The sequence below is a fragment of the Enoplosus armatus genome, chromosome 17, assembly GCF_043641665.1.
Source record: "Enoplosus armatus isolate fEnoArm2 chromosome 17, fEnoArm2.hap1, whole genome shotgun sequence".
NCBI classification, from domain to species: domain Eukaryota; kingdom Metazoa; phylum Chordata; class Actinopteri; order Centrarchiformes; family Enoplosidae; genus Enoplosus; species Enoplosus armatus.
In genome coordinates this window covers 20,871,972-20,895,686 of record NC_092196.1, presented here as the reverse complement: position 1 = coordinate 20,895,686, position 23,715 = coordinate 20,871,972, and the positions used below count along the sequence as shown (strand labels likewise).

The 23,715-nt window shown below is 42.6% G+C and overlaps 3 protein-coding genes across 7 annotated transcripts; 2 read left to right on the top strand and 1 right to left on the bottom strand.

Annotated features, from left to right (window-relative positions):
• Nucleotides 1-6,684: 6,684 nt before the first annotated feature.
• On the bottom strand, nt 6,685-11,193 carry mfsd11 (major facilitator superfamily domain containing 11). Its single transcript, XM_070923872.1, has 13 exons — nt 11,098-11,193; nt 10,958-11,013; nt 10,367-10,474; nt 10,205-10,284; nt 10,024-10,120; nt 9,885-9,943; nt 9,604-9,763; nt 8,401-8,444; nt 8,241-8,306; nt 8,031-8,156; nt 7,706-7,880; nt 7,117-7,252; nt 6,685-6,943 (listed from the first exon to the last, which is right to left on the bottom strand). Exons 1-13 carry the CDS (start codon nt 11,191-11,193, stop codon nt 6,782-6,784), a joined length of 1,365 nt encoding a protein of 454 aa, XP_070779973.1. The 3' UTR covers nt 6,685-6,781.
• Nucleotides 11,194-13,138: 1,945 nt separating this feature from the next.
• On the top strand, nt 13,139-18,387 carry srsf2b (serine and arginine rich splicing factor 2b). Of its 5 annotated transcripts, none has more exons than XM_070923888.1 (5): nt 13,139-13,635; nt 14,662-14,998; nt 15,356-15,511; nt 16,891-16,963; nt 18,176-18,387. In XM_070923888.1, the coding sequence occupies exons 1-2, from the start codon at nt 13,271-13,273 to the stop codon at nt 14,975-14,977; spliced, it is 681 nt and encodes a 226-aa protein (XP_070779989.1). In that variant the 5' UTR covers nt 13,139-13,270; the 3' UTR covers nt 14,978-14,998; nt 15,356-15,511; nt 16,891-16,963; nt 18,176-18,387. The 5 variants fall into 5 exon arrangements, with proteins under 5 accessions (XP_070779989.1, XP_070779988.1, XP_070779991.1 ...); XM_070923887.1 differs by having other exon boundaries at nt 15,356-15,587; XM_070923890.1 differs by lacking the exon at nt 15,356-15,511 and having other exon boundaries at nt 14,674-14,998.
• Nucleotides 18,388-20,536: 2,149 nt separating this feature from the next.
• On the top strand, nt 20,537-23,253 carry eif1 (eukaryotic translation initiation factor 1). Its single transcript, XM_070923899.1, has 4 exons — nt 20,537-20,710; nt 21,487-21,650; nt 21,834-21,935; nt 22,082-23,253. Exons 1-4 carry the CDS (start codon nt 20,680-20,682, stop codon nt 22,124-22,126), a joined length of 342 nt encoding a protein of 113 aa, XP_070780000.1. The 5' UTR covers nt 20,537-20,679; the 3' UTR covers nt 22,127-23,253.
• The last annotated feature ends 462 nt before the right edge of the window (nt 23,254-23,715 follow it).

The window sequence follows — 23,715 nt, the reverse complement described above, 5'->3', positions numbered from 1 at the left end:
GAGGTCTCTACCAACAAAAACTAAACGCCACTTTAAGGATGTCAGGATGGTGCTGCGTCCAGGTCGCAGTCTCCTCTGGAGCCGTGGGTTTGAATCCCACTTCTCACAGAAACCTTTTCTGCAAATTTCCCGGCTGAGGGATTAATAAAGGATTATCTTATCTTAAGTAGGTTTAGTGTATCAATAATACAATAATTTATGAGACTACAATTAATTTGGAAAGCATGATAACCAAATTCATAATTATGTGTTCAAGGATCTCAACAGAATCCATATTTCAACAGGATGGACCCCGTTGCGTAGTCTCACCTTCACCTCCTCGTTCAGACCGTCCTTTCGGGTGTGGAGCTCCTGGATGAGCTTCATGGCCTGTGATGACAACACACACTTCAGATCAGTTTAACACACTCTTTTCTCCAACATGTAGAATATAGAAAAGCTTCTCACTGCACATATTCGTGACTCAGTCTGACGGATCTGAGGACACTGAAACTTTGATGTTCCTCGACAACTTAAATTAAAAAACGTCTCAGGAATCTGACCTCTAGGACCATCCATCTGACCTTTGACCCCAGTGAAAGCAGACAAACGGGGTGAAGCAGAGATGAAACAAATCAAGCTGTTGCACTCGTTTCACATGAGCCGCCTGACGATCTGCTCTTTAACGGCAGGTTATTTAAGTTTCCTGTGAGACTGTTGGGGCTTGTTGACAGAGTAAACGATCACATGTGGAACAATTAGGAACATACTGTGTGTGTGTGTGTGTGTGTGTGTGTGTCACAAACCTGAGGCAAACTGAAACAAAGGAGATTCCTGAGCTGCATGTGAGCTGCTGTTTAACTCGTGTCAAATGTGCCCGGACATGAAATTGATGCATCATGACCCCCCAGAGCTTCAGTCTTCAGCTGCAGCCTGAATGAGTGGCGGCTGGTTAATGAGTTCACGCCGGGACGATTATTTCTACTCAGTAAACCACACTTTTATGTCAACTACTGCTTCAAGCAAGACATTATCTAAATTAACAATATGTTGCTCTCACATGGTTATATTATATTCAATTAATTCTCTAAACATTGTCTGCATCTCTGTCATGAACTTCTGAAAGGTTCAAAAAACTATCCTCAAGAGATCCTTTACAAAGCTCCTGGATCTGACCCAAAAAACGAACCCTTTGTACATTCAGCCAATTTCTTACATGTTTTTAAGATGTTCTGCTTACTAACAAACAAACAGGGCCAGAAAATGACCTCCATAACTCAGTCATAGCCTGAAGCTTCATCTTGGTTACTCTTTAAGCCGCTGCCTCATTTAGGACAGTCAGACATTAACTGGAACTGACTGCACTTTGAGCAACAAACGTCACTCAGCTGTTCGTAGGTTTTATGAATCTCTCTGACAAGTTAATAAGTGGACCATGAGGCATACTCGTGCTTCAGAGAGGCTCTAAACAAGTGTGTTCTGGTAGAACAGGAGCCTTCAGAGGGGAGACACTGGTGGACGAGGGCACGCCGGGTCACCTCATCATAGTTAAGTCAGCGGATACGGCAGCTGACCCGAATGATGCCCACAGAGGACATGAATGATTCAGATGGGCTTCTGAAAGACGCAGCATCACCTGCACCTGCCTGATGTCCTGCTTTTCACCTGAGGGCTATTCACCCCCTGACAACCAGAGTCATCTCTGCAGGGGACTAATTACCCCTATCACACAGAGGAGGGAGAGAGAGGGAGGACGAGATCAGGAGCGAGATAGGAAAAGGTGAGGGCAAGTCTGGACCATGTCTCAGCAAACACCTCCACCTTTCACACATTCTGCTCTGATCAAACTCTCGTAATTCCTTCACCGCAATTCAATCTACTTTGTGTTTTTAAGATAAAAGCTGACCGTTTCCGTACTGCTGAAGGTCCTCGCCTCTTTCTACCCCTCTTTTGGAAGCGGCCTGACAGAAACCTGAACAGAGACACGCAGGGGTCATTTGAGATGTCAGGGTGGCGCCCATCTCCTATTGTCCTCTGCTCTTTCATCAACGGCTTAATACTTCGCTGACATGTTCACCGCAGCCCGCCAGAGACGCAAGAGAAGACGGAGAGTACAGTGCTGGCTCAGACTCAGAGGCCTTTCAGTCTTCTGCTTTAAAGAAAACAGGCCGAGGGAGCAGGATGAGAGGATGAGGAGGAACCACATCACATGGAAGAGAGCTGCTGTCCGGCTCCATCTGGGTTAAAGTGTGAAGCATGTTGCACCCCACATGGCAGAAAGATACACAACTACTACAACACTTGTGTGTCTATCTGATTAAAGAATAATACAGTATATGATCGGAGGAGGAGGAAGTATTCAAATCATTTACTTAAGCAAAAGTAGAGGTAGCAGAAGTATATCAAAATACTCCATAAGTAATTTAAAATGTCACTTAAGTAAAAGCACTTATATATTATCAAAATTCAGAATAATGCTCCCTGCCACTGTATTATATATTACATTAGAGTTGCATTACTGATGCAGTAAGTAGCATTTACTGTTGTAGCTGGTCGAGGTGGAGCTAGTTGGCGCTATTCTGTATACTGTTGGGGGGTTTCATCTCTGACAGTGCATCAGATTTTAAAGGCTGATGTCTGTGTGTAAAATAAATACTAAACTACAGCTGTCAGATAAATATAGACTTGGATATATATACACATAATATTAATAATATATCTGATTATAAATAAACAGTGACATCTGTCACTATAAAAGTCCAGTTTTTAAAGTGTTTATGACTTCAGTAAATATTAAAATCTTGTTTCATAGAATAAAAGTTCTTGTCTGAATTATATCACCGCTAACTGACTGAAAGAGTTCCTGTTCTCACCTTGGACACGTCGTCCTCGCAGGTCTGGATCCGGGACCGCAGCCTCCTCTGGCTGTCCTCCGCGGGGCCGGAGGAGGGGGTCGGAGATGAAGAGGAGGCTATCCGCTCCTGCAGCTCGGTGCCGGAGCTACCATCCTGCTCCACCGTGGAGACGGCCCTCTGAAGGTGGTGCTCCTCCTCTGTGAGCTGGTCCAGTTTGGGAGCGGTGACACCCACCAGAGCATCGGGGTGCCCGTCGCCGGGAGGAGTGTCCCTCCACCGAGTCTTCATGTCCCGGATATCCAGCTGCCTCAGGACGGCGTGGAGCAGGGCGTGTAGGGCGCCGAAGTTGACAGCTCCCTTCTGAGGTGTCCCGATGGATAAGTTCAACAAGTCATACAAGCTGATGTTCTCCTCCGACATGTTTGTTTGTGAGCTGTTAACTAGTTAAAGTTAAGCTAACGTTAGCTAGCTTATCAAACTTAAAATCTCACCGCTACGTCCATGTTTTAGCTAAGAAATCCAGCTTGTGACGACTCCTGTCTTAATTCATAGCGGAAATATACTGGACAAAGTATAAAAAGTAAATTAAAAGTCACTTTGGTGTTCCTCTAACGTTAGTTGTCGCGTCCAGCATCCCACCGGCAGCGGTAATCTCGGAGGTTGGTGGTAGAATGTAAAAACGTTCAAGAGAAAATAGCAACCTGGGCTGGACCGGCGGCGTCAATGGAACGGATTTACCGGAAACACTGTGAATTACCCTTCAAAATTAAGATTTAACGAAAACAAAAGAGACATTCTGGAAAAACACTGACGTTTAATTGAAGTTAAAACGGTGAAGTTGTTTCATTCTCAACGTAATTATGTTAATTAGTTCCACATTTTGTGCTGGCCTATTGTGACATTTTCTCATTGGTGTTCGACAGCTTTTATTTTCACGCTGGGGACCGGATGTAGTATTTAGCATTCGTTCCGGCTTGACGCCGCTTCCCTCTGCGGTTTCCCACGCTGGAATCAACTCGCAGCGTTTTCGGTCACTAGGCAACAAGCGGCGACAATCCTGCATTCGCCGAATGGGAAAAATGGTTTTCCTATTGACAAAATATTCTCTTGTATTTTATGATATTACAGACATTAATAAGATATGATTCATTATCAGTCTTCTTATTATGTAGGGAATATATTTCATTAATAAAACCAAACAGTTATTCGGTTTAAGACTTATTTAAAAATACATTTTAATACTGTTGTTAGAGGCCAAAACCATAAACACAAAAAAAGTATAAAATGTGATTTTTGTTGTATACTCTTGCACGCTGTCTCTAAGATGTCTTATAATTAATTAAAAAGGAAATTACAAACCAGTTGCATCATACCAAGTCCACGATTTTCAGCAAATACATCAATATTAATGTCAACCACCCACAGGAGAGCAAAAAAGAGACGTGTAATCCAATTTAAAATAGATGTAACCCACAGTACATTCCTGTTAACAACAGCTCTTTTCAGAAAATACAATATACCATAGTTTGTGGTTTATAAAAGGTAAAGCACACAATTAATGTTCAAAATAATATTTTATTGATAATAAAAAACAAGCAAGCAAAAGTTCAGGTGCCATTCTTAATTACTACATTCAAGTATAAAATCACCTTCATAGTACACATGCATTTCCCTTAATATCCTTGAGACTGATTGCATCCATTGCAGTCGCAACATGAAACAAAACCCCCAACCCTTAATGTTTCATTTAGCAATAAATTAACTAGAATAAATGTACTGTAATGTATAACTTGACACTTTAAACAAAAGGAAGAGACTACAGCATCTAAGATATATTCTTTGTTGCCCTTTCCCACTACAACATTACACAAAGCTGTCTGGAAAAGACAAGATGTCTGAAGGCCCATGTTTAGCACTGTGTTGGTTTGGCATCGGATCAGTTTCAAATAAGCGACGACTTGAGGGGAACCAAACTCAACGTGCAACAATGATGGTAACTGAAAAGAAATGAACTGAGAGTCTGCGGCCACGCTGGCAGCTTCATGAGGCCATGAAGGAACCAACGTGTGAGAAAGTTAAAAGGTCGTTTGTTTTGAAGTAAATGTAAAACCTGTGGTGACAGAAAAAAGGTCTTTAGTGACTTATAGCAGAACAGTTTGTCATCCTGTGAGCGTGAAAGTGATGAGAGATGTGTGTGGAAGTATTGAACAGTTTGTTGTTTGAAGATTTGCAAGCACTGATTTTACAGATCAAGACGAATTTAATGGTTAGTCCAAGCCTGTGAAAACAGTTCATATATGATGTCTTGACCCTCTTTCCCCCTTGAATTCTACAACGCTCATTAGGAGGTGAGAAAAAGGACAGTTTTTTCTCTTTCTTCTGGCACAAACTAATTTCATCTGAACTAAATGAAGTCACTCACTTGTAATTATGAAACATTTGCTGGAATGCAGAGTCACGGGTCGTCCTCGAGACGATCCGGATCTCATTACAACTAAACCAATTATATAGCACTTAGTGTACGATGAAGGAATAAGAAAGAAGAAAAACAGCAAACCAGAAGGAGGAGGGTGAAAGTGAATTTAAAATGTATACGAAAATGAAAAGAAGGAGTTCAGTTTCTGGATAGTGTTTCCTTTTTAACCACTTTGCTTGTCTTCAAATGAAAGTCACCGTCAGCTGATCAAAGCCGAGGACGGCTGGGCTCGTAAATGACTGGAGACTTAAAGTTTACAACACTGATTACAACAGTGCCTTGTGACTGCAGCTGAATGTGGAGATGCACAGCAGTGAATACACAGCTGCTTCATGTGGTTTGAATCAGTCTTTGACTGTGTCCCCTCAACATGAGAAGGAAGAACGGTATTTTAAGAGACGTATGGAGTATCTGTACAATATATAATTTTGTGGGTGCAAGAGATGTCACACAAGAGAGTGGAAGAACTTTTAAAGGATAAGGCTGGCATTATTCTATTTCTATTGTCATCAAATGCCATGAAAAGACTTCCTGTCTGTGGCTCTCAGCTCTCAGCCCATTGGTTCCTACCGAAGACGTAAACCTTTAAAAACACCTCACAAATATAGTTTCATGTCAACATGTTTGTGGTCTATCAAACAAACAGGAGGAAATAGTGCATCTGTTGGGGACTATTTTCAGCAGCGGATGAATCCACATGTGGTGCTCTAGTGAGTGTTTGTGGCAGCAGGACGGTGTGTGTGTGTGTGTGTGTGTGTGTGTGTGTGTGTGTGTGTGTGGGACTGAGTCAACTACAGTGTGTGTGTTCATGGTGATGAAGGAAACAACAGTGAGGCTCACTGATGAGTTTTAATAATAATGATAATAATACTACGAGATATCAGGCTGTGATACACACACAACACCTGTTAGTTTTGGTCTTTTCATGGGATTTTGTTGACAATGAGGAATCTGTAGAATATCACCAGACTTACCCTTTAAACCAGCACACGCAGCCAGAGCAGCTGCACCCAATCAAAACAGGTTGTTGGGAGATTTTGTGCATTAAAACCTGCAGCTGCTTCACAATAAATCAGAGTTATTCTTCAGGATCTCTTCACACAGGCACTAGCAGTGGGACCCACTGCCCCCCCCCTCTTTATATCGGTGCTGATAGGCCTTGAATCTTTTTATTTGATTAACACAAATAAAGTCTGTTTAAAGCATGTTTTCATAATTTCCTCAGATTAATTTCAAATGTTTGTGCACACAGTAATTCGAGCGAGGCCAGCACAGAACCAATATGAGGTATATCTTCTGATTTCTAGATGGCAGATGTAAAAATCAAACATACCACAGTGTCAGTCTCTGTTTGCAGAGGCTGGGATACGTTCATCATCATCATCATCATCATCCCCGGGTGAGTTTACCAGCAGTGGAGAGCGAAACACCTCCAGCTGTGCCCTCCTCATCCTCACCACACACACACACATCAGATGCTGTCGTAGTCTGATTCTCGCCTGCTGGACTCGGCCAGCCCCTCGGCCACAAAGAAGGTCATGGAGCCCAGAAAACCCACCACGACCAGGATGAGCAGCTGCCAGTGCAGCAGCAGATAGTTACTGTAGAAGAAGGCCAGAGCGGCCATGATGGACTGGAGAGGAAATACAACAATACGCTGCAATAAGTGTGTGACACTTGATGAAAGAGTTTAAAGTGAAACTGGTCCTCTACAGCTGCAAAATAATGTTTATACTCCAAATATCTTCTCACACATTTTCAGTTCACTGTTTTAACTTATTTTATGTTAGTCAGTCTGAAACTCACCTGCATGAACTTGAAGACAGCGAAGGCGGGGGCGCTGTTGTTGCGGAACATGAAGCCGATGATGCTGAGGAGCTGAGTGTTGAAGCAGCTGTCGCCAAAACCAAGCAAGAAGCTGCACAGCATTGCCACCTCGACACTGGGCCACGACACACAAACAGTTCAAGTTAAAAACACATCATGTAATCAAGGTCTGAATAAACTGGTTGATAAGCAAACTAAACCTGGATTAAACAGTTTCAGAAAGCTCATAAACTCAGAGCTCATAAGATCAGAGTAAGTCAAGCTTAAGAACTGCTGGAGAGTCAAATATTACAGCAATAAACAAAGCACATTGCTCAGACAAGTACAGATGAACTCTGTTAGCTCAGTTTGTTGTTCCACTCTACTGTAATCATGTCATCTGGGTTTAAAGACCAATGTGAATTTTCTTTGTACAAGAAGTGCTGAAAATGAAACATACCACCTATGAGGCAGAATTTAGGACTAAAGACAATTTATGTTATAGCGAGAAAACACAACAATCAGCATCGCCTTGAAGTTCTGCTCTAACTGGACCTCTCAGGTCTGAACGTCTCTGTGGTCTCTGTACCTGGGGTTGATGTAGGCCAGCACATCTGTTCCTGCCTCCGGGGCTATCGGTGCGTCGCTGGCAATGTTGAGGAAAATCAGGTAAAAGGCAACAAAGTGGGTGATGAGCCCCAGCAGCACCACTGGGTTCCTCCCAAACCGGTTGCACTTGTTCAGCATCCCGAACACGCCCCCTCCTGGCGAGACCGGGCAGAGAGAGAGGAAGGAAAGCAATAAGTTGCCGCCTCGTGACTTTCCTCAGGTCGTTTCCTCGTTCTCTCTGCAGTGCTTTCATGTGACAAGCTGCATCATAAAAAGGTGAAGAGGGGGCGCGGCTCAGGACTCACCTAAGATCTCGCCGATGCCGATGAAAATGCCAGAGATGCCGATCAAGCTCTTTGCATCTTGGCCAAACCGGGACATGGCTCCGATACAGGTCCCGTACACCCCGCTGTAAAACGTGAGCTCCAAGCCTGACAGAGCCGACAGAGCAGACTCATCATTTCAGTTTGACTTCCACGACACACCTCAACACGTCTGCCTCTCACTTCACCCACCTGTGTATCCTATGGAGATGCTCAGCAGCAGCATCTCTTTGGTGACGAATATTTTACAGGCTTGAACTGCAACAAAATAAGGCGGATGTTAACGTGTGAGACGCTTCTGTTACAGGGTTGAAATCTCATGAAGTGGAGCTAGTAAACTTAGTAAACTTACCAAAAGCGTCCAGAGCTTGTGAGCTGAGGCCTGAGCGAGGCGAGCTGCAAAGAGAGGGAGGCCTGATAAAGACATTATGATTCTGATGTAACTGCGCGGATCCTCTTGTCTTAGACCTCTCGACCTTTCACAGGCTCATATTTTTTCTTGGACATTTTCACCTTCCAACTCATCCCTAAACTGGACTTGGTTGCCGTGGCAACTGTATCACAGCAGTTTCAAAGAGAAATGTAGAAAAGACAACAAAGGATAGCATTTACAGTTAAAGGTCACCTGTCTCGTCCTGTACCGCTCCACTAACAAAATATCATCCCTGCTCCGGGTGGGATGACCGGGGCTACCATCCGTCTCTTAAAAAAAGATTTCTAGGACATTTCCAGGATACTTTCCACAATCTATGGAGGTTTTTTTGTGGAAGTCTTGTTAAATAACGATGCTGACGATGAGACTGAGGGACTACTCCAAAAAAGACATCTCGGGCCCCCTAACAACAGCTATGACACAATAAATATCTCCAATCAATGGCCAGCTCCAGGTCCAGGGTCCCTGTGCAGTGAATTATTTAGAATCGCCCCTTACAGCTTTGCAGGGCTCAACATACTAAATATGTTGATTTATCCAACACACAGTACCTTTAACGGACACTTAACTCAACAGCGACGCTCCTCAATGGACTTCAAGTTGTGGGAAATTGAATCATCACAGCTTCTAGTAGAGGTGGTGATCACGATCGCCCCCTTTTGTGCCAGTGTCCCCTCATGGGCCTCGTGTAGCTTGTTTCTTCTAAACAGCTCAAACGAGCTTCATTTAATACATTTATAGGATGTGGAGCTTTACCTGGTCGGTCTTTCTCACTTCATGGCTGCTTCTTTCATAATGATATGCAATAATTTGGGGCTGCCTCCAGATTATTATAAGTTTCAGTATGTCTGTCCTTATGATTATTATAAACTGATTATGTGTTCAAATCTCATTATGTCTGCGGATCACATGTTCAGTACTCTAGAGTAAGCATCCCACTACTGGTTTGTATTCATGGTTTGAAGTTGTGACATTTATCATGTCGCTTCCTGCTTTTCCTCTATTTAGACATATAAAGACACATCAGCATAAATGTCTTGATGGTTCCTGAGGAGGAGCGGCAAGCTTCAAAACCTTTTCCTGTGTTCTTTATGCCCTGAAGTGTCTGTATTTAACACTCACCTCGCTGTGGAGCAGCTGTCTGTGGATTCAGCCTGCAGCAGCGACTCCGACACCTCAGAGGGAGCAGGTTCAGGGTCAGGCTTCCGGATCAAAAAGAAGAGGAAGCAACCCACCAGACTGATCACCGTGAGAGAGATGAACACCGTCTGACGGTCTTTGTCTGAGACACGAGACATGAGTCACACGTTTAAAATTAAACTTCATATGAGAAGTCGGCATGCGAGCTGAACTATAAATAGTAATAAATAAATAAATACATACATACACTGCCGGCTTCCTACCTGTTATGTGAACGTGTCCATGCCAGGCACAGTATATGTACAGATTTCCAAAGAATAAGCTGCAGAGAGATGATGGATTTTAAGAACATTCAAAACTCAACACATACATCAAACAACATGCTGGAAAAAAGAGATTCACCTGAACTGCAGCAGTGCCCAAAATATGCCGCTATTTCTTCCAATTGTGTTATCGGTGGAGTTGATGGCGAGCACGTTTCCCTGAGCCGTCCACAAGACTAAAACACAAAGAGGAAAGCTCAGAAAATAGAAACATGGAGAAGACGTATTCCCTAGGTAGAAACGGCCTCGTGTCTCTTTACCTGCTGCTCCTATTCCAACCAACACAGACGCTGTATAGAAGCTCCATGTGTACGGGTAAATGAACATAGCAATGTAGCCGCTGTAGAAGACAACATTAAGACATTAGAAGCCTGAGCTGGCATTAAAAGGATGGGGCATGGTGTTACTCGGTGCGGGTTTACCTGTACAAAAGCCCACTAAAAAACATTGATAGCTGCGGCCCAATGACAGTCACCACTGAAGGGGCGATCAGGTTGGATCCAGAGAAAACTCCATAGATGATGGCCATGCTGCAAGTGACAGATGGAAGGACAATGAATGCGTACAGTAATAGACAATGTGACATCCAGCCCATGGAGAACAGAAGATGCTTTATGAGTTAGACAAAGACTGACACACTTTCAAGAGGGTTTTTCATAGATTTCACTTGCTTAAGTGGGAAAGATGTTTCCTGAAACCTTCCTAAAATGGGGTTCAGTGTCAGAGGAGCTGCAGATCAAACCACTAACTGTGATCAGTGTGTGACCTGTTCTGAGCTACAGCCCCCCCCCCCCCCCCCCATTCCCTAAAATAGTTCATTTAATTATCCCTCCAGGATTTCTGAGACAGATTTGATTATAGAAGCTGCCACAGGTCCGAATCAAAGCTGGGAAAGTCTACGGTCTACGTGTAAATCTTTGAATCCACAGCATGCTGTGCTCAGCTTGACATGCACAGATATTGTGCACTGTGTCTAAAACATAATGTGAAACATAATCCAGGTGTATGTTTACCTTGTGTATCCGCTCCCGTGGAACTCAGTGCTATTGAAGCTCTTGATAACTGTTTGCTGTAAAGATGAAGAAAGAGGAACGTTTAGGACTGAAGACTTGTGTATCTTATCTGAAGTTATGTGTGCACAACAACAACATACCTCTATATTGCCGCATGTTTGAAAAGCAGTGAACATGAACATAAAGCCGAAGCCTAAGATAATGATGTTTAACAGCTTCTTCCCTTCTGGACTCATTTTGCAGGATATCTGTTTATTCCTTGAGGAAGTGAATACAAAAACCAATCTACTGGAGTGAAGAGCACATCTGAGAATAGAAGAAGAGAAGTAGAAATCAGCAGAGTTTGTGATATTTAAGAAACATTAATGCACTCACTGCAACATTCATTGAAAAATAGCTTATACTTTCTCTCTTTATATCAAACTTAATTCAGAAATCTATTGTTTTATCACAGACACGTCCGCACTTTAAAGACATGACATGTCATAAATGCTTCTCGACATTTATGATTTTACAGCGCACGCTGATCGTTTCGGCATACAATAGATCTGCACAACAACTTTATTTCGATAAAATAATAACTTTTAGAATAGTTTCCCACCGCGCCGCCGCCACCCGTCCAGATGTGTTTTGGTGGATGACAGCCTAGAAATGACGGTTTAGCTTAGTGTTGTTTGGTTAATGAATTGTAAGCCGGGTTATTAAGCTGATCATTTGGATTGCCATAAAACCTAAATGTGTGTTTTATAAGATAATATGCCAGACTACAAGCAAAGGAGCATTTAACTGACAGATTTTTAAAGGTTACCTGGGTGTTCAGTTCTTAACCCGAACCCAAGACAATGACTGATCACAAGAGACAGAGGTGTCGTTTCATGTGTCAAACTGAAGAAAACAACTGTAAGGTTGACACAGCAAACAACTTACCAACAATGCTGAAGCTGTTAGCTAACCCCTTCGGCTGCTCCTCTTTGTGCGGACTCAGTGTGTTGTTAGTAACATAGTTAGCTTTTTGTGGAACATCCGGTATCTTCCAGCCCTTTATCTTCTCCGTGTGGTTCCTAAACTAACTTTAACATGATGGTTCCCTGGAACACTTTAACAGCACCGGTAAACAGGACTTGGCCGAAACTAAAAAGGGCTGTCATGTGAATGAATCAGCTGACAGTGGTACTGTGGTGCTGCGACTAGCTTCTTCTTCTTCTTCGTCGTCTTCGTCTTCTTCTTCCGAGTTTAACGGCAGTTTGCGTCCTTGGTGTTGCATTACTGCCATCTTCTGGAGTTCGTTAACTCCCTCAGTGTCCGGATTGTCAGATTTTCCATTTAAAGCCTGTTCTTTTTAGAGAGCTGAGCAGACACTTCCTCCAGTCCAGCAGTATTCCCTTTAAACCAGCTCCTGTTAGTCCTGGTCTGTTCAACCCTCCATCATCCCTATAATGTGGAGAGTCCCGTCCGGGTTTCTGTGTCCTTTTCTCAGTCTGGTCAAACCTCCTCTATTTTCTACTGCATGTAGTTGTATTCCTCTCATCTCCTGATCCCAGTGCTGCTGCCTCTCTTTATTCGTCTTCCATTGCTTTCCATCTGATTTTGAAAGTTTACTTGTGATGTGTTTTCTTTTAACCTTTTCACAACTTGTTTGGCTAGTTTGCCCACAATATGAACATGAACGAATGAGTGTCTTGTTTATTACTCGTTAGTAATATTTAAAACACGTGTGTTCATTTGTTAATAACCTTATATGAATAATAAATGGTTTCTTGTTTTAAAAAACCGCAGAAGCTATTCATATTTTAAGGTAATGCTACAGCTAGCCAGCAAGCTAGCACTACCAGTAAAACTACTTCCGGTCGACAATAAGACAACACCTGAATACAAAAATGTAGTAAACGCGTTTCCATGCAGCGAATGTGTGCCAACGGGTATTCTTTGGAGACAGAAAAAGTAAGTAAGTAAGTAATTGATTTATTTTGTTCGCTTGCTGATGTGTTTGGCGCTTTCATTTCAGAATAAAATTGAAGTAATTCCACAAGAGGGCGCCAACACGGTAAATAGGACGGCGAGGAGCGCCTAATTCTAAAGTAGAAGAAGTTTACTTTACTGGTTTGGGGCAGTTGAAGGCGAGGCGGCCGCGCGGAGTTGTGCTGGAAGGAGTCTCGTGTTTGCGATTGTGCAGCCCAGCAAACCTTTCAGGCAAGGCGATCTCATTTAAATACATCCTCGTGTGTGTGTGTACTTTTACAAACAGATAGGCTCCATCGTAGCCAAGATACAAACTGTCTGAGGAGGGCTGCAGGGCCTCACAGGTTAATCAACATGAATTACGGTAGGCCTCCGCCAGACGTCGACGGCATGACTTCCCTCAAAGTGGACAACTTAACGTACCGAACATCGCCCGAAACCCTCAGACGTGTATTCGAGAAGTATGGCCAGGTAGGGGACGTCTACATCCCCCGAGACCGCTACACGAAAGAAAGTCGGGGTTTCGCGTTTGTGCGGTTCCACGACAAAAGGGACGCCGAGGATGCGATGGACGCCATGGACGGCGCGCTCCTAGATGGACGGGAGTTGCGGGTCCAGATGGCTCGGTACGGCAGACCTCCCGATTCCCACCACGGTGGAGGGCGGCGGCGAGGGCCGACCAGGAGGCACGGCGGCGGTCATGGACGCCGAAGCAGAAGGTAAGAATAAGCACGTAACAGCTAGTTAGATAGCCAACTTTAGTTTAGTGGACTCAGTCCGCCGCCAGACTCCATTGAATAATTAGCCTATTCAGGGTAGCCTCGGTCTATTGTCCAATACAAATCACACAAGTATTTTACGAACCAGTCAGATCTACTGAACGATCCGGAACAGAGCCGATACAGCAAACAAAACTTTTGGAAATTATTTCAACAAAGACCTCGGAGGGCGGTGCGAGTAGTGTGACACAACTGTAACGCTAACATCTTAGATTTTCCCTCTAAACCATGATCCTCCTGGTGGATCATTTGAATGCCGACCTAACAAGGAGAGCCTACTGACCCATAACCAACTTACATTAGATGTACTCCGTTATGTAGTGATGCCTCCTGCTGTTAGAGACCAGCAGCCACAGTCCAAGACTTCTTGAATATGTTCTGTAGGATGCAGTACTATCTTCCAGCTAATCTAATAGACAAGTAACGCACACCAAGGGATCTGGTGAGGTGTTTATTTCTTACTTTTTTTCTGTATATCTATTAGAAATCTATTTAAGATACTAACAAACATTTGTATGTAAAACTTAAATCTCTATGTGGTATGAGACATAGTGGTTTCTGTCACTTTGTTTGAAGTAATTTGATTGGCTGTAGCTCCTGTCACTGGTTGTTTTTATAGTTTTGATTCACTGAAGGCCTCTTAATTGATTTTTTTTTTCCCATGGTGGAACCTGATTATCTAATCATGTGTTACTAGGGTGTGGCCTATGTAACATACCAGCCTGTGTTCTGTTATGGTTGTTGATCTCGAAGACCTCGTCTGAATAAAAGAAGTGCATATGGAGCCAGCTAGTCTGCCACTTTAATCTTTGAATTAAAGAGGTAGCAGTGATCAAATCTATCTATATATCTCTCTATATGCGTGTGTGTGTGTGTGTGTGTGTATATGTATATATTCTGTATGGAAAGTCCCATTCAGGTGTTTTCATATTGTAGATGATAACTCAACCCACTGAATGTATCCAGCTCTTCTCCTAGCCCGAGACATAGACGTCGCAGCAGATCCCGCAGCAGGAGCCGCTCTCGTTCTCGAAGCCGATCACGCTACAGCAGATCCAGGTCCCGGTCCTACTCCCGATCCAAGTCCCACTCTCCCAGGAGCAAGAAGACCACGGCCAAGTCCCAATCTCGTTCCAGATCTAGATCCAGGGGCCAGTCCAAGTCCAAGTCCAAGTCCAAGTCCAGGTCCAGAAGCCGCACCCCCTCCTCCAAAAGAGGGTCCAGGTCGAGATCTAAAAGCCCACCCAAGTCGGCAGCAGAAAATGGAGGAGAGTCCCCGTAGAGCTCTGCACGTCAGCAACAGGTGAGTTTTGACGAGATGTTGCTGTTGCACAGTCAATAAGATATTTCTTTGTGTGTAATTTGGCTGTAGCCGGTAAGTTTATCCCTTTGAGCAGCCAATTCAGAAGGTACTCTGACATCACTTTAAAGACCATTTTAGATCTAGACTCAAAAAAAGTTTTAAATAATAACAGTTGCTCATAAGCAAAAAACATTTTTTGCCCTGGTAAAGATGCAATGTGTGGGTCTTTTCCTGCAAACTTGATCTGCATTTTCTGTCATACGCAGTACAAGCTCATCATTTTCACTGAATACTAAGTGAAGTGTTTTAAGAACAGTTTTGACGGTAAACCAAATCTGGAATTCTCTCCTTCCCAAGCTGCGGTATCCTGTTTGCTAAAGTGGAGTTTGAGCTGAGCTGAGGCAGTATGAGCAGTTAGAAGGTGTATGGTGAGCTGCCCACAGGCCGCCTGCTGCTGGTGAGGGTTTCTGTGCAGCAGGGTGGAGGCAGTCAGTGTTGGGGTTTGGTGTTGAGGTACGTCTGTGTGTCCTCCACTGGACATAAAGCTGTCTTCCAGGTCACATCCCCCAGCCCCCCATGGGGCACTGAGGTTTGTCCAACTCTCCTGCCATGTCAGTCCCACTGTGTTTGTTCAGTTCCATTTTCTTGCTAACATCTATTCTTGTACCACATCTCCAATTTTTGAAAATATTTTTCAGAATTTGAGGTAGAGGTAGTGAGATAAGAAGGCCGTAATCAGATAGGAGGCTTTTCGTGTCCTGCCACACTCAGCTTCAAGCATCGCCACTTCAAACACCACATGAAGGCTGTTATTTAATGTATAACGTGTCAATATGAGTTCTCCAAAACACACCAGCCACACAAAGCGATTCAGTAACTCCGGTTGGCTCATTGTGGTCTGGAAGAGCTGGATTATTTTTCCAAGCCCAACTCAAATTTACCAGTATTCATCTTTTGAATTATCTGAATTGTTTCCTGTAGTTCACTGATTAGTCCAGCTGCAGAGCTGGATTCAAATCTAGCAGTGAAACCTGGGCTTGTGAGTTGGGGTGCGAGTAACGATTATTATCATTATCAATGAATCTGCTTATCATTTTTTTGATTGAATCTTTTAATCTCTACAATGTGAGAAAATACTGAAAATGCCCAAGATGATGTCTTTAAATGTCCAAAACTCAAAGACATTCACTTAACAATATGAAAAAGAAAGCCAGCTAATCTTCACATTTGAGATGCTGGTACCAGACAGTGTTTGGCATTTTAACTTACAAATGCCTGAAATTATTTAGCGATAATCTAAATAGTTGCCGATCAATCTTCTGTCGACTGATTAATTGTTTCAGCTTTGCGACATTATGTGAGGTTTAAAAACTGGGAGCGGAGTGTCCTGGAGGAATAGGGGCTTAAGGTGCTGACCAGTCCTGCGAGGACCTTTTTCTGCCATCTCTCTACTTGTTGACTCCCTAATGCCAAAATGCACAAATAATACTCGGAGGCAAAGAAAAAACAAAGGCAAGGAGCTATACATGTCTTGAATAACTGAGAAAATGTGCAGGTCTGTGCAAAAACGTCCGATGTGATTACAGCCAAAGGATGAAAGACATGAGTTGATAATTATAATAATCACTTTCTGTGGCGCTACATGCCACATTAAAAGTAGTCCAGGTTGAATGCTTCCTGAATACACAGAGTTTTGATAAATATGCAGTCAAACAAACAGCATCACATTAAATGTGCACAACTGATTTGTATCAGATAAAAAATTTAAAAAAAAGATTAATATTGGCCGGTTTTAAGATGACTGGTCCAGTCCTAGTTGACAGTGTGTTCTGGGGGGATTTGCAAAGCACATTGTCCAAGTAAAATTGTCCTAACTGTCGCTCTTTTGACAGTTTTCAGGTGAAGACTTCAGAACGTCAAGTGCCGACTGGATCCCACGCAAGCAACAGTGTCCTGCTGTAAAAGGTTATTATTGTGTCTTCCATGCTTTGGTTTGCTTTTATTCATTCGGCCACAAAAAGGGCTTTTTCATTTTATTGATGTGCTGTGATTTTATTTGTTCTTCATAACATGTTTATGTTTTTAATAATCTGGTCCATTGTGGAGAGGAATTTCTGTTCTGACCTGCTTTTGTAATGATTACACAGGATATTGTACGAGTTTGTTCCCGTTTAAGTTGGTAGTAGTTTAAGTTTCCCCTTTAAGTTCTTCTCCCCACGGCCTGTATCAAGAAGCAAGTACATAGTCCAGCTTTCTTTAGCTTTGGCATACATTATTATTATTATGATTATTATTGCAGAAAGCAAAGGGAATATACTAATTTGTAAACTTTTCTATGGCTGCAACTGACACATATTTTCATTATCAATTAATCTGCGAACCATTTTCTCAATTTAATCGTTTAGTCTATGAAGTGTTTTGGAATATGATGTAAACAATTGATTTAAATCCTTTCGGCTCTAAACATTTCACTGAGCTCTTGTTAATACGTCTCCCTTTGTGCTACATGTACTCTCCATGTTGAGAATGTTTCGCGTGGCCATAGAGACCTGTCCTGGTGAGCGAGCCAGCTTTGAGTTGAACCCAAAGTTAGCTGGCTAACACATTATTATCTGTCTATTATTCTGGCTTTGTGATTCAGGCCTGTGGTGTGGACAGACAGTTCCTCACATCTGAAGGAACCATTTACTACTTCATTTTTTGTTCAGCATGAGATGAAAAGCATCCAAAGTGACATAATCCACACCAACCTGTGTTTATAGTATTGTTTTCATATCAGTGCAAAACGAACCGAAGTAATCCTTCAAAAACGTAACGTTATCTGCTTCCTTACAATCTTTTAATGTTTGCAGCTCAGGGTGTCTTTAGTTAGACGGGACAGCAGGTCATTTTAACTCCTATGATAAATGTGTGAATTGTAATTGCATACGGCATATACAGTAAAATGACAGTGGTGATGTAAACTGAAGGTAAAGTATAAAAGACAGTTTGAAGAATGTTTCAAGTTGGTGAAAGTCATCACAGATTTTAAGGTATAAGCTCATCTCCTTAAATCATTTTGTTTAGTTTTCCAGGACATCATTTATCGGACTCGAGATGCAGTCTCTTGTTTTTATCTTTTTGAATTTTTTTCTTTTTATCCTAATCCTGCTTGTATGTTGTTTTTTTGTGCACTAGGCGCAGTTGTGTAGCAGTTGAGTATTGCTGGTTAGCTGTTAAGGTGGCGCGTTGCTCTGCTGAGTGCTTGGATGTATCCAGTATTCTCCAGAATGCTCCTGTGACCAGTGGTACGGTTGCTACAGTCTCACCCTTTGTACAATGAAATGTTTTTCCCACATGGTTATGGATGACAAATGTGACTTTCATTAAAGATTTTGGTGTTTTGTCTATATCGGTCTCTTCTTTTATTCCTCAGTTTCAGTTTTGTTGTGAATGTTTACATGCAGTTGATAAAATACTATAAAAGAGCAGCTCCTGTGGTACTAGAAGTTGTACGTGGCAACTGCGTGCTTCAAATGTACTGTCGGCTCTACAAGGCAGGTGCTGATAAGTCAGGTTCACTGCAGTCTAACTGGAGACCAGCATCTTTTATTTCCACGTGCCGAGTACAGTTTGACCAGCTCTGTACCAATCAAGTATATCCCAAATTAAATAATGGGGAGTTTTTATTTTGGCTGTGTGGATGCAATGTCTGTCCAGACTGAAATCTCAACAAGTACTGGGTGGATTATTATGGATCTACTATGGTCCCCAGAGGATCAACTGTAACGACTTCAGTGATCCTTGACTTTTCCTCTACTGCCAGCAGCAGATCAAAGTTTTCACTTATTCAGTCAAATATCTCAACATCTGTTGGATGGACTGAATGAATGGAGTGCTGCAGCAGCATCTGGACCGACCACACCTCCCACTACACCCACCACTACAGCTGACTTTAGATTCTTTTTGAACCTTTGGACAAATGTTAAACCTGCAGCACACGCTCCATCAAAGCAGCACCATGGCAGGCCTTGCTGAATTCATTCTTCTGTTTCTAGATTTTCTTTCTCAAGGACTCTCCCTCACCTCCTTGGGTCATTTCATTGGTGTTGCAGCTTTCTCCATTTCTCTCATTTGATCACTGCTATCAGAATAGCCATTACACAGACTTTGTGCAAAGACTCAGAAAATGCAAGAGTTAGGAAACCAGGCAGGAAAACAAAGAAAGGCAACGGTCAGGCAAAGAGACAGAGGGTTCAGGCAGGAGATCATGCTGGCGGGTAACAGGCCAACAGATGAAGTGGCTGGAACACTCAGTAAGGAACACATAAGTCGATCAGGTGGAAATGGGCCATTATAAATACTGCATGGGTAATGAGGCAAGTGGGAACAGGTAAGCAGGTGGGGTGGGGCAGTCAGGTGATGGGGAGCAGCAGGAACAGGGATTATTGCAGGTCAGGAGGGAGTGGCAGGGTCTGAAATGACTATAGAGTTAGTATGCAGGTAAATGAACGAGCTGGGAGAGGAAAATGGCTGATATTGTGACACCTTGTGCTTTGAAACAATGAGATGTTAGTCTCCAGTTAGCTCCTCCAACCACTGATATTTTAGATCAGAACAGGGAAGTAACAGGAAGTAACACTGCCAAAGAGAGCTGACTAATGATTGGTCAGAATCTATCACCATATAAGTCTTGGATAACTAATATGAAACCTTAAGCAAAAATATTAAAAGTTTTCTGGCCATATTTGTCTTAAAGGCAGCTGATCTGTGATGTCCTGCCAGTGTTGATGTTTAGATGACAAATCATTTCATTTTCATTTCATCATTATATTCTAAACTGATTCTCATTCCCTCCCCTGAACCACACATCACCTGTTACCTGAGAAGGAACCTCTCTCCTCATTCACAAGTAACAGCCAATCTGATTGTAGTATCAGACTTCTGTTGGGTAGAAATAATTACAGAATAAAAATACAGTGAGGTGAAGATCGGGCTGTCAACATTGTACAGCTTTGCTGATTTTTGGGGAAGTCATGGAAGAAGCAGCCTATTCAGATCTTTTACTTCTTACTTCTTCAAAGTAAATAACTAGAGCTGTCAAATAAATGTAGTGGAGTAAAAAGTATATTTGTCTCTGAAATCTCGTGGAGTAGAAGAATAAACATATGATGGAAAATAAAAGTAAAATACAAGTAAGCCTACAAATGGCTCTCTCCTACATGATATTACATTGTGGGCTTTATAATAAAAAAGAATGGCATCGATATCGATGGTTCTGGTACTGGTATCGGATTGGAACTAAATTTGATGGCTTTCGCTTTTCTTTATTGAACATTAGACACATACAGACATCCAGCTGCTGGAGACGGAATGAACAGTCTTATATCATATAATTCAAGATTGTAATGTGTGGAAATGACACGTTAATCAATTCAAGGGAATATAAAAAAGGTCCTTAGGGGAGTTGTTCTTACGTAGGCTATACGACAACGTAAGACGTCAGTTTCGGGGCGGGGCTATAAAGGCTTGTTTTTCAGCCCTACGAGCTTGGCGATCTCCATTTTGTGAGAGCTGTTGAAGCAGAGCCGAGAGCCGTCCCCGTGAAAAGGCACAACCTAGAAACGACATTAAAAAGCCAGTTAGCCGACTAACCGCTCGCTAACCAAGTTATCATCCGAAAGTAAAGCAAATCTTATCGTATGTCCGGTATCCAGAACCTCCAAACTTTTGGTAAGTCATTTTTTATCAAACTGAGCCGTTAGACAAGGTGGGGGAAGGGCGAGTGTTAGCGAAGCTAATGTTAAGCTTCTAACTTACGTCGACGTTTTATTTGCTTTGTAGCTGATTTGATTATCTTTATGGTTGTTCCTAAAAGTAAGCACTTTGACATACATGTGTTAGTTAACTTGCAGTTACATCTTTTATGTTAATTACAGTCAACAGCCTCACTTTGATTGTGTTCGACTAGCAGGCCCAGCGGTAAAACGGCCGCCATTAGGCCTACCCTTTTCACGAATAACCAGTTAGCTTATTCTTCGGATCTTTTCGTATTGACAAGGAAATCGTATCCCTGCTGTTAAAACTCAACTCTTATTTTTCACTTGGCTATACTTTATTTTAAGCTTTGGTTCACGCAGTGAAATGAAAGTTGCCATGTCACGGCTGTTTTTATTTTTTTTGATGGCTTAAGGTGCCGCTTAGCAGTGGCTAACTAACGCTGCCAGTAAGCTGCTAAGCTGTATATTTAGCTCGTACGTCTGCGCAGTTCTTCATCTGAAATATGACCCGTACTTAGCGATCTGCCAGATGACAACACAGGGAAGAGATGGTTTGGCAGCGTTGTACTTAAGAAAACGAGGAACGTGGTCAAAATAGCGTAGTAAAATATTTGGCCGAGATGAGTGAGCTGTGTACAATCCATTTGTGTACGGGAGGTTTTTTTTTATTGAAAGTTTTTGTTTTTGATCTTACAATGCTAATGTCTCCTACTACTCTCTCCCCTCCAGACCCCTTTGCTGATGCAACTAAGGGTGATGACCGCCTCCCAGCCGGGACAGAGGACTACATTCACATAAGGATCCAACAGCGGAACGGCAGGAAGACCCTCACCACTGTTCAGGGCATTGCCGCTGACTATGACAAGAAGAAGCTAGTCAAGGCTTTCAAGAAGGTATTACCATGGGGTGGGGTCTGGTGTTGAAATGCTTTTTATGCAGTGTCTGTTTTAGTAGGTGGTGTTTTGTTTTCCATCATGCTGCCAGCCTTTACCAAATGCTAATGCAGGGTGGTGTGTGTCCTTGTTTCTGGTCCAGCATATACTGACTCATTGTTTTGCTCTTTTTGACCCCAATAGAAGTTTGCTTGCAATGGGACAGTGATTGAGCATCCAGAGTATGGTGAAGTGATCCAGCTTCAGGGAGATCAGCGTAAGAATATCTGCCAATTCATCATGGAGGTAGGTTCTTGCTACGCTTCACCAGGGTGTGTGACTCTACAGGGGATGTTTTCCTGTTTTATGAGGAACAGTGCTGACCTTCAGAGTTGTGCATAGACTGGGGCTCAGAGGTCGTTTTCATTCATTGATCTCTTGTTTCTTTGCAGGTTGACCTGGCCAAGGAGGAGCAGCTCAAAGTCCACGGCTTCTAGAAGCTGCTAGCAGCCCTCTCCCCCTTCGCTCCTGGAAGGCCATTAAACCCCCCTCCCCTCCTCACCCTCTCCTCCTCTCCTCACCCTCTCCTCCTCTCCTCACCCTCTCCTCCCCTCCTCCTATGTGCTGCTGTTGCTCTTCCTCTCCCCCCTTGCAGCCCCACCAGCTCCTATTAGCTAACACGTGAATTACCTCTGACAAACATGGGACTGTGTAACATCATCGCCCCCCCCTACAACACCAGGGGGCAGGCTCGCTCTCACAAAGACGCACCACTGCAGCTCCACACAACATCAGGGATGAGTGGTGATGACCCTCCCACACACACTTCCTCCTTCCTTTTCCCCCTCGTTTATTTCCTTTTTAATTTTTCCTTTTTAGGTTCTTGTGCCACAAAGAGGCACCATTTCATGTAACTTTTTGTTTTGTACTTTAAAGGTGTTTCAATAAAACGATGAGTGTCCATATGTTGGAGTGGAGTGGTGTCATGGGGGGTGGGGTGGGGGCTGGGTGTGTAAAGGAAGGTTATACATTTTATAACTGTTTGTGGTCGAAGTGGGGTACATTTAGAAGAACAAAGGCTGCTGGTGTGGGGTGGGGGTTTTTGTTAAGGCATTGTCTGCAGAAATTAGTTTCTGTTTGCCAGCATAAGGGACTTCCCTCTTTTCAGTCTGCTTCAATATCCCACACTGCATTGTTTACTGCCCAGCTGCCTGCTCTCATGTTTATAGAGCAGAGATTATGTAATTTACTGACCATCTTCACCACCCCGTCCAGCTATTTTCTTCTTTTTTTTTTTTTTTTTGCACTTATTTAATGGCAAATTTTTCTAAAGTTTTTTTGTTTTTGTTCTGCCAGTTCAAGTATTAAAGCTAAATAGGCATCCAGTGGTGGTCTTACTTTGGTCAAAGTGAGGCCTGTAATGTGGCCTGTGGTTATGGACACTTGAATCTTTAATTTACAGTACTATAATGCAATAATTTATAAACGAGTTAAGAAAGTGATGCTGAAGGAATTTACTAGATCAAAGCCATGGCCAGGCCATACTGGGTGCCTGTGACTGATGGAGAGCAAGCCTGTTTTGCAAAATTCACATTTGGTTCAATAAAATTTCTGTAGTTGATAAGCATGTCCTGTTTTTTGTACATGTGTGGGTGATTTTTACTTGTCTTCAGTTTGCAGTAGTTTTTTGACAACCTCAAACCTTTTGTTGACGATTATACTCATCACACTGGTGTGAGTTGCATCTAAGCAACTCTTAAATTCTTTCACTGGACGGAGTTCATTTATTTTAGTACTGACCAAAGTACCATTTAAGTACTTTTAGTTTACATGAGTATTTCTGTTGTATATCAATATATTTCTACTTGTTTCTAGTCACTTGCACATGAAGATTTTGCAGACTAATGATTGGGATCCAGACAAAGTACCATTTTTAGCCCAATTTTTACAAGCACAAAAATTGTTCTTGTATTAAATATAGTGAATATAATAGAGGTCAGTGGGGGAAAACGAGGAGACTTTGCTTGTTCATGTGTTTGATTAGATGAATTAAAAAAGTATCAATAACTAAATCAATAAACATGTT

What these genes read in the sequence shown, in the direction of transcription:
- srsf2b (XM_070923886.1), top strand. Translation starts at nt 13,271, where the DNA reads ATGAATTACGGTAGGCCTCCGCCAGACGTCGACGGCATGACTTCCCTC. An exon ending in CATGGACGCCGAAGCAGAAG is followed by an intron (nt 13,636 to 14,661) that starts GTAAGAATAAGC and finishes GAATGTATCCAG; the next exon opens with CTCTTCTCCTAGCCCGAGAC.
- eif1 (XM_070923899.1), top strand. Translation starts at nt 20,680, where the DNA reads ATGTCCGGTATCCAGAACCTCCAAACTTTTG. An exon ending in CCAGAACCTCCAAACTTTTG is followed by an intron (nt 20,711 to 21,486) that starts GTAAGTCATTTT and finishes TCTCCCCTCCAG; the next exon opens with ACCCCTTTGCTGATGCAACT. An exon ending in TCTGCCAATTCATCATGGAG is followed by an intron (nt 21,936 to 22,081) that starts GTAGGTTCTTGC and finishes GTTTCTTTGCAG; the next exon opens with GTTGACCTGGCCAAGGAGGA.
- mfsd11 (XM_070923872.1), bottom strand. Translation starts at nt 11,193, where the DNA reads ATGAGTCCAGAAGGGAAGAAGCTGTTAAACATCATTATCTTAGGCTTC. An exon ending in TGGGCACTGCTGCAGTTCAG is followed by an intron (nt 9,944 to 10,023) that starts GTGAATCTCTTT and finishes ATCTCTCTGCAG; the next exon opens with CTTATTCTTTGGAAATCTGT. An exon ending in GACAGCTGCTCCACAGCGAG is followed by an intron (nt 8,445 to 9,603) that starts GTGAGTGTTAAA and finishes CTCTCTTTGCAG; the next exon opens with CTCGCCTCGCTCAGGCCTCA.